This window comes from Scyliorhinus torazame, chromosome 19 (assembly GCF_047496885.1).
Source record: "Scyliorhinus torazame isolate Kashiwa2021f chromosome 19, sScyTor2.1, whole genome shotgun sequence".
Lineage (NCBI taxonomy): Eukaryota > Metazoa > Chordata > Chondrichthyes > Carcharhiniformes > Scyliorhinidae > Scyliorhinus > Scyliorhinus torazame.
Genome location: NC_092725.1, coordinates 124468608 through 124485260, shown reverse-complemented (window position 1 = coordinate 124485260; position 16653 = coordinate 124468608). Strand labels below are relative to the sequence as shown.

General features: G+C 44.4%; 1 protein-coding gene across 2 annotated transcripts in view; it reads right to left on the bottom strand.

The window, feature by feature from the left end:
* The window catches only part of lin7a (lin-7 homolog A (C. elegans)), an 88794-nt gene extending 72930 nt beyond the window's left edge, over window positions 1-15864 (bottom strand). For both annotated transcript variants that reach the window (XM_072485161.1, XM_072485160.1), the window contains exon 1: window positions 15715-15864. In XM_072485161.1, coding sequence (XP_072341262.1) covers window positions 15715-15751 — 37 coding nt within the window. In that variant the 5' untranslated portion in view covers window positions 15752-15864. The remainder of the gene's footprint in view (window positions 1-15714) is intronic.
* Window positions 15865-16653: the final 789 nt, after the last annotated feature.

The following is a 16653-nucleotide window of genomic DNA, read 5'->3' as shown; positions in this document are numbered from 1 at the left end:
GCACACAAAATTCTTATTTTGAATGTAAAAACTTAGCCTGCAGAGGTTAACATTGTTCTACGTTGCATTCTTTGCTATTTTTAGATCCATGGAGAATTGCACCATGTATCACGCTCCCGTGTAGGAAACATCCGTATCAAATTTGTTGGTTCGCACTATTTTAAATATTTGCATATTTCCGTAGGATTTCATCAATGGCATTTAATGCAACAAGTTGATCAAATACATTTTTAATTCCCTGTGAGGCATACACAAAAGGCACATCCATTCCACCACATTTGTGGGTGGAAATCCAAATGCAGCACCCCTTGAATTTACACCAAGTTGCAACATGGTAGCCGTTACTTCGTCCAGGATGCTAGCAATCTCCAGGTTTTCATTTGAATTATTGACGTATGTAGCAGCCTTCTACAAGGAACATTGTTAAATGCTCTCTGAAAGTCTTGGTACTCCAATCATAATGTTTTCTTGGGATGTCATGGCCTTAGGAAAGTTCAATGAGGCTGGTCAGGCAGCATCTCTTTATGAAGTTCTGCTGGTTGCTAATTACTAAATTATTATACACATAATAATTACTAGATTATTATACATAATCATCATCACTCCAGATGCTTCATTCAATTATTTTGCCTCCTATTTATGTAAAGTTAGTAGGTCTGTAAGAGGTACTTCCTGGTAAATAATTAACACAATCAAAATACATCCATTTACATATTACCCCACACTCTCAATAGATGTGTAGCCTTGGAGATTCAAATCCAAACCTTTCTCAACTTGTTGGCAGATTCCCTTCTCCTTACCACACCAGGGCAAGTCTTCCAGTGTTCTATAAGAGTCACTTCACTGTTTTTTGAATATCCCCAATAGACCTACAGCAGCAAGGGAGCATCTGCTGATTCCTTGCTACTTAAATCTCCAAAGTCCCATCTCTTTTACAGAGAATAATTTTCTACCATCATTCTGCTTGGTAGCCAGTAACAGCAGTGGCAACTGTTGCTGTACCCATCTTAGAATCTCTGAATCAGAAAACTAACTGCCTCTCTTGCATGAAGGTTGTGAAACATAAATCATTTTTCAAAAAGCTTTGGCCTGAGCCATGACAACCAAATCACACGGTCCATCGCCGGGTACGATTTCACCATCCTCCATTCAGGAAATTCTGTTTTAGAAGAAACCTCTTTCTACAGCTACACATTCATAACACAAGGGTAACTACATTTCTCATTTACATCTTGAGCATTGTCTTTTCTGTCACCTAGCCATAATATGTCGAATCACAGAAGGTGCAAGACCTGTCCCTTTACCTTCTCCTTCCTCGTCGTTCAAGGCCCCAAACATTCCTCTCAGGTTAAGCAGCGTTTCACTTGCACCTCCTTCAATTTGGTCTATTGTATTCGCTTCTCCCAATGCGGTCTCCTCTACATTGGGGAGACTAAACGTTGACCAGGTGAACACTTTCCGGAACACCTTCACTCAGCCTGCAAGCATGACCTCAAACTTCCTGTTGCGTGTCACTTTAACTAAGCACCTTGCCCTCATGCCCACATGTCTGCCCTTGGCCGGCTGCCATGTTGCAGTGAAACCCAGTGCAAGCTCAACGTTGAGTTCAGCATTTTCAGATTGTGACCTTTCTCCTCCATCTTAAACCCCCCTTTCTTTCTTTTTAATATTCCATTTATGCATTGCCTCAATCCAAACACCCTCCTCCCCCTCTCACATCAGGCCATCTGCCTTTTGTTTTAAAGTTGCTATTTTTTGTTGCAGTTTTACCTTTTAGTTCCGATGAAGAGTCAAAGGACTCAGAATGTTAACTCTGGTTTTCTCCTGATAGATGCTAGCGGACCTGTTGAGCTTTCCCACAACCTCTGTTCTTGTTTCAGGTTCCAGCATCCACAGTATTTTGCTTATTATGCTATTTTGAAATGCTGTCCCATTTAAAAATGGAAGCATAAATTATTGTAATCTTTTTTACACTTGTGTGTGATGCATAAGTTGAAGTCTGTAACAGTTCTTTGAAGAGTGGTTCTAATTTGTTCCTATTGCAAACAAAATACTTTATTCTCTTATATTTTGCAAGCATAGATAGCAATTAAAAACTAACCCCTAATAAAATACATTTCAAGACTTTTTGTTGCATATTTCATGATAGACAACAGTATAGTTGCAATAAATGTGCACTTTCCTTTTGACACTTCCACAGATCTATTGATATTGGAATTCTTAGCCCTCTGTAAACATTTCCGTGCCACTATACTAAAATCTCAAAATTTACAAATTACTATTACACACATGGTGAATGAAAGTTAATGAAAATTCAAACCTTATACGACAACATTGACCTCCGACAGTCACCTGTTATGATGGGGTTCCCAATGAACCTCAAAGTACCCAATTTCTATCTTAGCAATTAAAACCTATTTTGCCCAATAGAATGTTTTCACCAAACCAAATGCTTACAGCATGACAGCATAGTTTAATTTACCGGTGAGTCGTCTTTTGTATCTATTACGTCTCAAAAGCCAGGACTGGGATGGAATCTTTTCCATCAGCAATTAGACAGAACAGTCAATTGGTGCATTTCCAACATTTGCAGTTTTTAAGCATTTGCCTGGATCCAGTCTGCATATTAATACGTGTTTAATAGTGGAAGATTATTTCTCCGTCAGGATCCCTCGACATGTGAGCACAGGAATTTTCCTAACAGAATTGAAAAGGAACTACATTTTCAAAGCTATTATATCAATGATATTTACATAATTCTATTAATAATTGAACTTTTGTAACGAACGCTTTATACACCAAGCAATCTGCTTGATCGACAGCCCAGCCCCATGTTAAACGTTCACTCCCTCTGCCACTGGTCAAGCTCACAGCAGTATGTATTATTTACAGGATGCATTTCACATGTCAGCAAAGCTTCTTCGATATCACCTCCCAAACCTGCAATCTCTATAACCTAGAAACGATAAAGAAAAGCTTTGACAAAGGATCGCCTGGACTCGAAATGTCAGCTCTTTCCTCTCCTTACAGATGCTGCCAGACCTGCTGGGATTTTCTAGCATTTTCTCTTTTGGGTATAAACGATGAGGACAGTAGGCTTCGGGAAAGACCACTACCTCCAAATTTCCATCCAAGTCACACACATATTGGGTGGGACTTACAGACCACCCCACTGCACGTTTTTCAGCGGTGGTAGTGGCCCACCAGGGGCATCTGCTGGTTCTGGCCTTGTCAATGGTACTTCCCATTGACTGTACCCCTAGTTGCCGGGAAACCCGTGGGCCGGCCTGGGACCGGAAATTCCTGCCGCGTGAACAGCTGGTAAATCAATCCCCCCCCGCCCCCCCCCCCATTGTGTCTTAGAATCACACTGCACAGAAGTCCATTCACCCTGCCTGTGCTGCCTCTTTGAAAAAAATATCCAATTAGTCCACTTGTTTGGTCTTTCCCTAATGTTATTCATGTTTTTCATGCAGATATCTAATTGTACTGTGAAAGCCATTCTTGAATCTGCTTCCTCCACCTTTTCAGATCATAACTTGTTGCGTGAACAAATGTTCCTAAGCTTCACTCTTTTTTTTCTTACCAGTTCCCCTAAACGTGTGTCCTCTGATTACCAAAGCCAACAGCAGTGAAAGGTTTTTCCATTATTTAATCGGTTAAAATGTATAGATTTTTGAGCAGCTCAATTCAATCTCTCTTGAACCTTCACCAAAGGAGTTTCTTTCACCCATTCACGTAACTGGACTACCTCACCCCTGGTTCCTTTCTCAGAATAAAACTTCCACCGGACTCTCTCCAAGGGTATGCAACACCCACCATTATTTCATCATCTCTGGGTCAAAGGACTCCCTATCTTTGGGCAGCACGGGAGCACAAGTGATTATCACTGTGGCTTCACAGCGCCAGGGTCCCAGGTTCGATTCCCCGCTGGGTCACTGTCTGTGCGGAGTTTGCACGTTCTCCCCGTGTCCGCGTGGGTTTCCTCCGGGTGCTCCGGTTTCCTCCCACAGTCCAAAGACGTGCAGGTTAGGTGGATTGGCCATGCTAAATTACCCGTAGTGTCCATAAAGGTTGGGAGGGGTTATTGGGTTGCGGGGATAAGGTGGAAGTGAGGGATTAATGTGGGTCGGTGCAGACTCGATGGGCCGAATGGCCTCCTTCTGCACTGTATGTTCTATGTAATCTATGTAATCTATATCTCATAAGCTGTCGGGGGACCTTCACGCCTCTGCAATGATTCAAAAAATGACTCTCCACATCCTCATAAGGGCAACATGGAATGAGCAATAAAAACCAGCATTGCTGCTGATGTCCATAGCCCAAGAATTATCAGATATTAAGGAACAGCTGAAGACACCAGATACACCAAAGGTTACAGGCCCTGACATCATCCCAGCTGTTCTACTGAAGACATGCACTTAGAACTAGATGAACCCTTAGTCAAGCTGTTCCAGTACTGCACAGCTACAACACAGACACCTGTCCGTCAGTGGGGAAAAGTTGCCCAGGGATATCCTTTCCAAAAAGGACAAATCCAACCCAGCCAATTACTGCCCCATCAGCATACACTCAATCACCAGCAGAGTGATGGAGGGTGTCAGTACTATTACGCGGCATTTACTCAGCACCAACCTCCTCACTTGGGTTCTGTCAGGGCCACCCAGTTTCAGACCTCCAGCTTTTGTACAAACGCAGGCAATAGGGCTAAACCCTCTGAAGTGAGGCGCGAACGAGTGCCCTTGACATCAAGGCAGCAGTTGATAGAGTGTGGCATCAAGGAATCCGGGTAAAATTGAAGTCAATGGGAATCGGGAAATTTCTCCACTGGTTGGAGTCATGCTTAGCACAAAGGAAAATGGTTGGAGGCCAATCAGCCCCAGGTTTACGCTGCAGGAGTTCCTCCGGGTATTATGCTCGGCCCAGTTCTCTGCTTCATCACTGACCATCCCTCCGAATTATGAGATGTGAGGATACTTGCTGACGATTTCACAATGTGCAAGTTCCATAACTTCTCAGATACTGAAACAGTATGAGCCGACATGCAGCAAAACCTGGACAATATGCAGAGTTGGGCTTGCAAGTGGCAAGTGAAATCCCGACTACACAAGTGCCAGGCAATGAGTGTGTCTAACAGGAGAGAATCTAACCATTTCCTCTTGACATTCAATGATATTATTATCACTGAATCTCCCACTATCAACTTCCTAGTGGACAAAAACTGAACTGGACCAGCCATATAAACACTGTGGCTACACGCATAGATCACAGGCTGGGAATCCTGTATTTCGGCATTCACCTCCAGACTCCTTAAATCCAGTGCACCTTGTACAAGGCACAAATCATGAGTGTGATTTGCCTGGATGAGTGCACAGAAGCACTACACCATCGAAAACAAAGCAGCTGGCTTGGTTTCACTCCATTCAGCACATTAGGGGCATATTAGGGGCTGGTTTACCACAGTGGACTAAACAGCTGGCTTGTAATGCAGAACAAGGCTGCAGCGCGGGTTCAATTCCTGTACCAACCTCCCCGAATAGGCGTCGGAATGTGGCGACTAGGGGCTTTTCACAGTAACTTCATTGAAGCCTACTTGTGACAATAAGCGATTATTATTATTATTATTATTATTATTATTAAACAGTCACTACCTCCAACACCAGTGTACAGTAGCAGCAGTATGCACCATGTACAAGATGTCTTGCAGCAACTCACCAAGGCTCCTTCGACATCACCTTCCAAAGCCATGGCCACTACTGCTCAGAAGGACAAGGGCAGGAGATGATGCGAGCGTCACCACATATACGTTTGCCTCCAAGGCACTCAGCATCCTGACTTGGAACCACTGTTCCTTCACTGCTTCAGGGTTCAAATCCTGAAAACTCCCTTCCCCTGCAACCACCTACTCCTGCCAAATAGCACACGGACTAACGAGGCTCCCATCACCTTCTCAGGAGTAATTAGTGATGGGCAGTATCCAGCGATTTTATATCCCGAGAACAATTTTTTAAAAGTTGGCTCAATGTCCATAATGCCATTTTTCACTTGGTCAAAGATTTACAATAGCTGGTACATCACTCCCACGCCTTTTTTCCGACTACCCAGTCCCCCTTGAATTTATTTTTTATCCATTCATGGGATGTGGGCGTAGCAGGTTGCACCAGCATTTATTGCCCAACCCTAATTGCCCTTAGGGCATTTAAGAGTCACCCACATTGCTGTGGGTCTGGAGTCACATGTAGGCCAGACCAGATAAGGATGACAGATTTCCTTTTCTAAAGGACATTAGTGAACCAGATGGGGTCTTAACGATAATCGGCAATGGTTTCATGCTCATCATTAGACTTTTCATTCCAGACTTCATTGAATTCAAATTTTACCACCTGCAGTGGTGGGATTTGAATCTGGGTCCCCAGAGCTTTACTCTGGGTCTCTGGTTTACTCTTGCCCAGTGACAACCCCTTGATATAATTTACCAATCCACCCTCACCAAAGTTTATGGGCAGGAAAATCTTCTTGGGTTTTTGTATTTCTTATATGAGAGGCACTGTGTGGGGGACCAGTCGCACAGTTGGGATTTTTCCAGATTTGGCCAATTAATGGCTAGAGGGCAGATTCGCCATCTAGTTATGGGTGATGGGTGGTCTCTTCAAACTGGAATGCCAATAGAAGCCCCTCCAGCACAGAAGAAGTGGCAGCATACCTTTCCTGTGTGAGAGTGTGATGCGAGGAAAGGTGCTGGGAGTTTTATTTATTTATTTTTTTTTACATAGAATTTACAGTGCAGAAGGAGGCCATTCGGCCCATCGAGTCTGCACCGGCTCTTGGAACGAGCACTCTACCCAAGTCCACACCTCCACCCTATCCCCATCACCCAGTAACCCCACCCAGCACTAAGGGCAATTTTGGACACTAAGGGCAATTTAGCATGGCCAATCTACCTAACCTGCACATCTTTGGACTGTGGGAGGAAACCGGAGCACCCGGAGGAAACCCACGCACACACGGGGAGAACGTGCAGACTCCGCACAGACAATGACCCAGCAGGGAATCAAACCTGGGACCCTGGAGCTGTGAAGCAATTGTGCTAACCACCATGCTACTGTGCTGCCCTAGTTGTCACACTGAAAGTGACACAATAACTGAGGCAGGGACCCTGCAGAATAGCCAGCTTTTGCAGGAACATCTAAAACGCTTTCTCTAACTGTGAAAGTCGATGAGCCAGCAGAAGGATCACAGCTGGAAATAGACTTGAGATCTCTCTGCCGAACTACAGAACACCTGAACCAAAGAATCAACTACTACAATCAACCTGCATCGGCCGCAATGCATCATCATCCACTCGCAACTCAAGGACTGGTCTGTATAATCTGTTATTTAATATTTACTCAGTTTTGGACACAATTCTTACTTCTAATCCATATGAATGTAGATGAGTATGTTTTACCATTTCTCCTCACCTTTTTAGTAGTTAATAAATTTATTCAAGAAAACCTGGTTGAATTGACTAACTTTTAAACATAACTATTGGGTCTGGAAAATGTATCCAAGGGAAAAGGAACCTTATTCGATTGAACCATTGTTGCTACAATAGCGAGCGAGTCATCCCTCTTCAAGCAGGTTTGTACAATTTTGGGGTACCCTAGCTGGTACAAATAAGGGGTCTCGCCAGTTCAACAACTTTTGGGGAGCTTCAGCCGGGGCTTGTTGTAACCAGGCCAACTGGAAAATTGCAGTTCGTCTGACAATAGGTCTTAATGAGCTTTCAACAAGCTCAATTGGCTACCTGCCATCGACCTCGAGGAAGTGGTCAAGAGGCCAGATATAACTGTGAAACCAGCAGCCGGCAGCACAAATATTCGTGCTTTGCAACCTCCTTGTTCGCCCCCATACCATGCTAAAAAATGTTCTTGCAATCAAAATGTCTTCACTCAGTTGTCTGAATTTTTTTCCTTTTAGCGCTTTATCTTAAACATCTAAATTAATAACCTTACTTCAGATTGATCATCGTTAAGTCATAATATTCAAATCTACCCATTTTTTCATTTTGTGTTAGTCTTCTTATCACAACTTTGCAAAATTACATTTCAATGTTTTGACAATTACATTTTTTTTAAAAAAGTCAGACCCTTCTTAAATAGATATCAAACTTGGAAATAAATGACTGCCAGTATCCTTCAGTTCAATAAAACAAAAACAAAATACCGTGAAGGCTGGAAATCTAAAATGAAAACAGAAAGTGCTGGAAATCTCAGCCCATACAGACTGTGAAATGTTACCTCTGTTTCTCTCTTCACATATGCTGCCAGACCTGCTGAGTTTTTCCAGCATTTTCTGTCTTTATTTCAGTTCTAGGCAGCTCACCTTGCTTGGCTAAGCATTCAGTGCCACAATCTTCCTTGACATTACTAACCTATAACAGGAATTCATTACACAAGCTTCAGAACACTTCCACATCCTTAACTAAATATTATTCTCTTGCCTTTTAGAAAAGGTTGATAAAATCTTCCTAAAAAGGATTAACCCTGGGAAGACTGGTCAGCGGAGTATGAAATATTTTTGTATTATTTGCAGAGTAAGAAAATAAAGCACGTATGCATTTCTGAAAGGAAAATATAAAACGCTGCACATATTGAATGGGAGCTCCTTTTTGTAGAATAAAACGTTGTGTGTGTTATTATTTATTAGGGGACACTCTCCAGTCAATTTGCTATTAACATAGGTAATCAAACATAAGGCTGCATTTTAATAGAAGTTGATTCAATGAAAACCTTCTAACCTTGTTTAGGCCGTCAGTGAGGCCATGCTAGGTATACTGTGTGCTCTTTTAGGGTTTTAAAATAGGCTTTTCGTGTGGGTGCAATGCCACCGGCTCCTTCCATCACACTCCATACTAAAGGTAAGGTCGCCATAGTCCCAGATGACCATAGGCTGCTTTCTCCTTTGAGGGGGAGAGCTGACTGGTGGTGATTTAACCTGAGGATTACCACACCTCAAGCGAGGGCAAGGTTGAGAAGGCGGACCTTCATGAATAACCTCCTATCTGCGATCATACTATCTGCTCAATAAATACTGGTCGCCCTGGAAATGAACAGAGAACTCTCCTGACTCTATTTCAGCTTACTGGATATTTTCTCTAAGCTTTTGCCCAATTATCTTTGGTAGACAGAAGATTAAACCGTTTGCCAGTCCGTGACTTTGTCTATAAACTACTACTCAAATTTATTGAATAATCAGATATGTAAAGAGCATAAAAACAAGCCGATTTATAGTACTTTTATTCTCATTCAAAATGTTTAATGTCGTTCAAAATCCAATCCAAAACAGGACAAAGTTAGATTGTTATCGCAGCAATCAAGTGGGTATGGGTTGGAAGGTCAGCACATTCAGTTAAGGACCAGTATCCTGAAGATTTAAAAAATAGATAGACGAAGTTTGATTGTCAACAAAATTTGTTAAGACAAATATCTTCCGAATCCTCTGGATAACGGAGCACCTATTAGAGATGTCTTCAAAGGGATTAGAAAACGTTAACAGACTATTTGACATGCATAGCAAGCAAAGAGGAGCGGACAGTTTTTCAAAATTCATGAGCCTCAAATTAGAATTAAAGAGCAAGCTTTATAATGTCGACAACACACTGCAAAATGAATTGATGCGACGTTCATCAATGTTTTTCAAAAAAAGAACTACATAAATACCAGGTTGGTTGTAGGCACAATTACAGATTCAGGCGGGATTGGTATCTTATTACTAAGGCAAACTGGAGGCATGCTTGCTGCAGTGGAGCCACCCGAGATTAATTAGTCGAGATGGAGAGATTTCCTGCAGGCTTGCTCAAATGAGGTCAAGAATGGTTATGAGAGACTTTTCTTAAGGAGATTAAACAAGGAGGATTCTGAACAACAGGAAGTATCCCTCACCTTGTATGTATACTATATTGTACCACAATAACACCACTCAGAAATCTGACAAACAATAAATGTTTAGCTTAAGTGTATTTTATTATACAATCTGATCTCATCTCTAATCTGCATACCTAACTGGTAAATACCTCTCACCTGTACTGAGTGTGCAGATCTAATCCCTGGCCTTTCATTATCAAATACACAATTATACACATGGGAAAATACCAAATACTGACTTGCTCCTAATCATGCTTTTAAACTGAACTAAAGGATATTTGTTAAATAGAATTGACAGTGCAGAAGGAGGCGATTCGGCCCATCAAGTCTGCACTGGCCCTTGGAAAGAGCACCTGCTAAGCCTACGCCTCCACCCCATCCCCGTAACCCAGTAGCCCCACCTAATCTTGTGGACACTAAGGGGCAATTTCACCATGGCCAATCCATCTAACCTGCACTTCTTTGGACTGTGGGAGGAAACCGGAGCACCCGGAGGAAACCCACGCAGACACGGGGAGAAAGTGCAGACTCCACACAGTTACCTGAGGCCGGAATTGAACCCGGGACCCAGAAGCTGTAAGGCAGCAGTGCTAACCACTGTGCCACCTTGACGCCCCAATGCATACATGATTAAAGCCAAATTCACAATGCAGGGCATGTCTGGCACTAATTATACTGTTCCCAAACTGAGCTGATACACAAAACTACTCATTCTTTATGAAAGAGTTACCCTTAATATTTTCAATAAATTGGCAATGGCAAACATGTATGCATATTGTAGTATTGGATCAAGGAGAATTCAAATGAATTTAAGTCCATTGCTGCTAATGTTATTGCTTAATTTTAAATAACTGATAGAATGAAGGAATAGAGTCTTGCATCTGTACGTGCACACGTCTTTGAAGATGGCAGAACAAATTGAAAAGGCTATTTAAAAAAAGGCACTTGGTGACATGACTTTCCAAATGGAAACATAGGCCCGGATTTTTGAAGAGTCAGGAAGATCCTGAGGGCCTTCAAAAGTGGCGGCAGGACGTGAATGCACAAGTACTGTCCTATTTTGGATAATGCAGGGTAGAATTATCCCTTCTGGAGTGCAGTGACGGGCGGGAAAGTTGGCGTGATTCCAGCTAGGTGGCGGAACAGGTGAATAAGTGCAATCTTCCAAATTTCCATTCGTTAATTACACATCAGTGAGGAGCTTGATCTGAGCAACCACATCCTGGGACATACAATTGTGCCTCTGGCACTGCCTTTTACTCATCTAAATGTCAGGGGGCAGCTTACGTATGTATAATAAACAAACTCTCTAATTTTATCCTATCTCGAGTTTGCTGTGGGGTTTTTAATAAAAATTGAAACACACCAAAACCCGAGGGGTTGGGAAATGATGCCATTCCTAACAAATGGAAAAATCAAAAATACCTTTCCATTTATGGATGGACTGTCCAAGCTAAACCCTTTCCAAAACACCTGTATAACAGCACTGCTGGCGATACACTTATGATTGGGCCAATACTTGCTATTACAGTGTTCTTAGCCTTGTTGCTTATGGCCTTGCTCCTCATGGCTCCGCACCAAATGGTAACAGGCCTTCTGAAAGCCATTACTAGGGCAGAGCTCCCTGTAGCCTGCATCACCAATACATCAGTGGACGTGTGAATCAATCGAACTGATACATTAAGTGAGCATGTTCTTTATAGGTTTCCCTTAATCTCAAAGTCAGCAGACGAATGCTAAACCCTTTAAGACATGGGTCTGGATTCTCCGATTTTGAGACGAAGTGCTGACGCCGACGTGGGAACAGTGGCGTTTTACGACCAAATAAACTGTGCAAAATGGCCACCGATCCTCCATCTGGTGGAGGGCTAGCAGGCATGCAGTGTAGCGCCCCCAGCTCTAGCTGTGGATATGGCCGGAGAATTGAAGGATCCATGGCTGCACATGCGCACGGCGGCGGCTTGCAGCGGCTGCGCCATTCAACATGGCGCCGGCCGCGCGCGGACCTGACCTGACAAATAGTGCACACCTTTGGACAGGCCCCCACCACTGGACCACCCCCCACCAGTGCCCCCAGCCCCTGCCAAAGCCTGCGGCTCGGCTCCCCCCAAACGTAATGGCGCTGGACGTAGGCCTCAGCCCGCAGGCCGATTTCCTGAAAAAAATACTACATGTGCCCCACGCCATCGGGAACTCAGCCCATCGGGGGCGGGGCATCAGAGAGGGCCTCAGGTAACGTCCTGAGGCCATCCCGACAGCGTGTGGCATAGTATGCCATTTTGAAGGGGGCGGAGCATCGCAAAAGTATTACCTCCCCCGATTTCGGCACCAACGGGGATTCTCCGGCCGATCGCCAAACGCGATTTCAGCGTCAGAGACTGGAGAATCCCGCCCATGGCATCTGCACCCTACCCCTTCCAGATCAAGGACACCCTGGAAAACCAAATGTGGGTATTCTTCTCATTCATGTATTAGACATTACTCTTTGACCATGGCGAAGACAGCCATGTGCAAGAAGCCTCAAGTGGACACTTTTCCACTGGTCTCCACCACTCTCAAAACTCTATACACAGACCATCATCTTTGCGAAATAGAAGATTAACTGTGCAATCCTTTGTCAGCTGTGACCATTCATCTGGGAGGATGGAGATGTGGAGTTGCAAGTTGGCTCTCTTCCATCAACCGTGCCCCTTGGAGGCATCCACCTCCCTCCCTTTATCCCTGCCTCTGACTGCGACTGATGGCACACTGCCAAATAAACAGGACCACAACACCTTGCTGGGATCTTGATGTTATGCAATCCATTAGTCGAGTTCAACCCTGCTGTAATACAAGCTTCACCAAAGCGAGGGGAACACAAGTCGGCATCTTTGGCATCCAGTTGCCTCAGAATTATTAATGGAGGTCCCTGTAGTCAGTCACTTGTGCTTACTTTGAACTCCACTCACCCAATAAGACCCACCTCCCACTTCAAGGATTCATACGTTCAGAGCAACTGTGTAATCAAGAACAGCTGAGACAATGGTGTGCGGAACTTTTCAGATACACTCTAACACTTTCTCCCTTCCCTGCGTCATCCACCAACTTCCAAACCATTGCCATATTCTCACCAAATATTACCATTCCTCTTTGTCACCCTTGAACCCACTATGATCCACCTGCACATGCCTTTTCCCACCCTCAGAGCCAACACCCATTACCATGCTCACCCTGCTTCTTCACATTTATTTACCCGTCTTGTCCCCCTCCGTGACCCACCCAATGAGACCTCCACCTGCCAGACTCTCATCCTAGATCTCCCACCCTTCCTCTTACTGTAACTGTTCCCTCCTATCGCCTGTGTTCTCCCCCAGCGGGCCCCATCATTAACACCACAAACCATGCCCTCCCCTTCTCTCATTCTCTCCCCTTTCCCAGACACCCATCTTCTCTTCTTCAGACATTTTTCTCTTCCACCTTCCCACCTCCAGTCCAGCCTTGGCACAGCTTATGATGGAAGCACCAAAATCTCACAGAAACACAAAGTTAGGCAAAAGCAGCGTCTCCATATCTCAATATAAAATGGGGTTTCCCAGGTGTGCACCACTTAAATACAGTTGGGAAACAACCTATCCTAATAAGGGCAGGGAACTTAATTTGGAAGGGGAATACAATTCCAGTAAGTTGGCCTTTTAATGAGAATTATAGAATGCAAATATGGTTCTCAACATAGATCGGTAAGAAACTTGAATCATCTTAACCCACCAAAGTTGAGGGGACAAAATTCCAAACTAATTTCCCAACAGCGGAAAGCAAACTTTGCCATCATGCCAAATTTTGTGCCCAGACCTGCCACAATTCCCGCTGCTGGCAGGAAGGGAAAATTCCGCCCCCCAATGTTTGCCGTTGTGATTCACACAGGAGAGAAACTCAAAATCAATAGGGCGACTTGAAATAAGTGCTGAGTTCAAACAGACTCCGTTCAGCTGTTACAAAGGCCTTAACCAACAATGTGGAAGTCAAGAATCAATGGAGTAGACACAAATACTCTTAAAGGACGATAGGGTCAGTTTAATTAATTAATAATCTTTATTGCCACAAGTAGGCTTACATTAACACGGCAACAAAGTTACTGTGAAAAGCCCCTAGGCGCCACATTCCGGCGCCTGTTCGGGTACACTGAGGGAGAATTCAGAATGTCCAAATGACCTAACAGCACATCTTTCGGGACTTGTGGGAGGAAACCGGAGCGCCCTGAGGAAACCCACGCGGACACGGAAGAACGTGCAGACTCCGCACAGCCAGTGACCCAAGCCGGGAATCGAACCTGGGACCCTGGAGCTGTGAAGCAACAGTGCTACCCACTGTGCTACCATGCTGCCCAGTTTATATGTCATAATCTGAGGAAGTTTAAATCTCCAACCCTTTAAAAATGGAAAGAAAACAACCTGTTGGTGTCAATGAGTTAAAGCCTCTGCTACATGCATTGTTTGACATGCCAGTTGGTGTGGCATCTGTTCTAGCAGTTTCACTATTTGTTGACATTTCCCCAAGAACACTTTATGAATGCGTGGCTGAATTCCAAAAGTAAAAGATATCAGTTGGGGTGGGATAGAGCAGTTATTAGTTCACAGTTTTATTGACAGGTTAAAGAGCACATTAAGGGCAATTCTCTTTAATGTTACATATGCACAGAAGTTTGTTTCTTTATAAAATATTACGTACTTGAGATTTTTGAACAAAAGCTTTGCATGGGCTTTCATGAATAAGCGAACCTAGGCAGAGTGCTCTTTCGGAGGGTCTATGCAGACTCGATGGGCTGAATGGCCTCCTCCTGCACTGTCGGAATTCTATGGAACAGAAGTCCCAGAGGACAGGAGGCAGGCTCTGTCTCAAATTATGCTTAAAGATGTTCCGATGATGCACCCTGAGAACATGTTAAAAATGGGACAGGAATACAAGTCATTATTGTTGGTGGTACGGGCGTGCAGTGCCACTCTGTTGGAGAACCATCCACAAAACAGCAACTTCCAACCAGCAAGAAAATCAGAATACTTTTTAATTCAGTTCGGATTAAAAGTGGCCGTTTATTTATCCTCAATCTCAAGTTACGTCTCCTCCTTGCCATTTCCCCCATCTGTGACACTGGAACACCCGGCTAACCTTTGCATATATTTCACACCCCTCCCACAATCAGAGCCATGAATGAGGCAGCGAGGGGCGAGATGTTGGACTGCAGCTGAAAATAACAAAAATTCCCACTGAAACTAGTGAAATCGGAAGGGGCAATCGTCTTTTGGGGCAAAGAAATAGACTTAAGGAGGGGGTAAGCGTTTACATTGAAGTCCAGATGTTCCCTGGCCCCTTTAGCCGGTCCATGTATCAAAACAACAACAAAAAAAACGGGACTGCAAAGTCACAACGTCTCCCGCAAGACTTCTCCGTTCCTCCATCAGCCGCAACCCCTGCCAGTCTGAGCAAAGCATCTTTAAGCTGCTCCTCTAATCTCCACCCCCCCCCCCCCCCGGCCCCATAAAATCTTGCGGAGATAGAACAGGATGTGGTTTTGGGGTGGCGGTGATGTGACCAATCGCGGGTTCTTCCACGTTTAATATATTTACAGAAAACACTGCTCCCCAGCATCAATAAATCTCTCCCCACTCCGGTCCATGAACACTACAGGCAACATAAACGCTGGGGAAAAAGTACAAGGAAATCCCTCTCCTTAATCACACAGCAACCCCCCACTGCTATTTTATTTTCTTGCGGGATGAAAACAAAAAGAGCAGCGGGAGGGTTTAGCAGAGACTTGGTGAAGATTCCTCCTTACCCCTTTCCAGTGTGAGCGGTTGCAGTGTTGTCGCCATGTCTGCTCGCAGCCTAAGAAAGAGGGAGGGGAGAGAGGTAGCAGCCAGTGAGAGGAGCAGACACACATTGTAGCCACGAGGGGCTGGCTGTGTGTGAGAGAGGAGGAGGGGAGGTGGGGGGGGATGAAAACGGCCCACAAGCAGCAAACACATCTTTCCCAGGATGGGCTGTTGTCGCTTTCGGAAAGTGGGGGGAGCAGTCACACCCTGGGAGGTCTGGGCACCCCTCGCTCAATTGTGCAACACGTCCATTGGCACATTAACCATTCTAAACAAAACAAATTGGCAGCATCAAGATGCACAAGTCAAAATTTGAGAAGTTTGTCAGGCTCTGGAGTTTGGAGGACCGTCAACACACCTGAAATGTCAATTTCCAGACATCAGAACTGATACATTCACCAAGGCCCCCCCCCCCCCACTCGCCGAGATCTCCCCTCCCCACCCCACACTAACCCACCCCCTCATCTTCAGCTGCCAAATATAAAGTTCAGCTATTTTTAAAAAGCTGAACGAAAATGAAAAGAAGCGCCTCACTAGCTGCCTCCTCAGAAATGAGGTTTATACATGACTTGCATGCCGACCAAGATGGACACAGACACCGTTCTCATGGGCCAAACTGGCAAGCCGTTGTGATTCTCCGGGGCAACGTTTCTGCTTTCGTTCAGCGAGAATTTGAGCATCGCCTAAAGAAGACACACCCATCAGGACAATCGCACGGATACCAATGTCAGGGGAAGCAATAACTTCATGCTGTATGTGAAGAGAGTGTTAATTCATTGGCAAATGGATTCTGATTGCCATGGAGAATGCACGAGTTGATGACAATTGACAATAAACTGCTAAGTATTGTTTGAAATTTTAAACCAGGCAGCTTGACTATTTGGAATGAATGAACCCGCAAA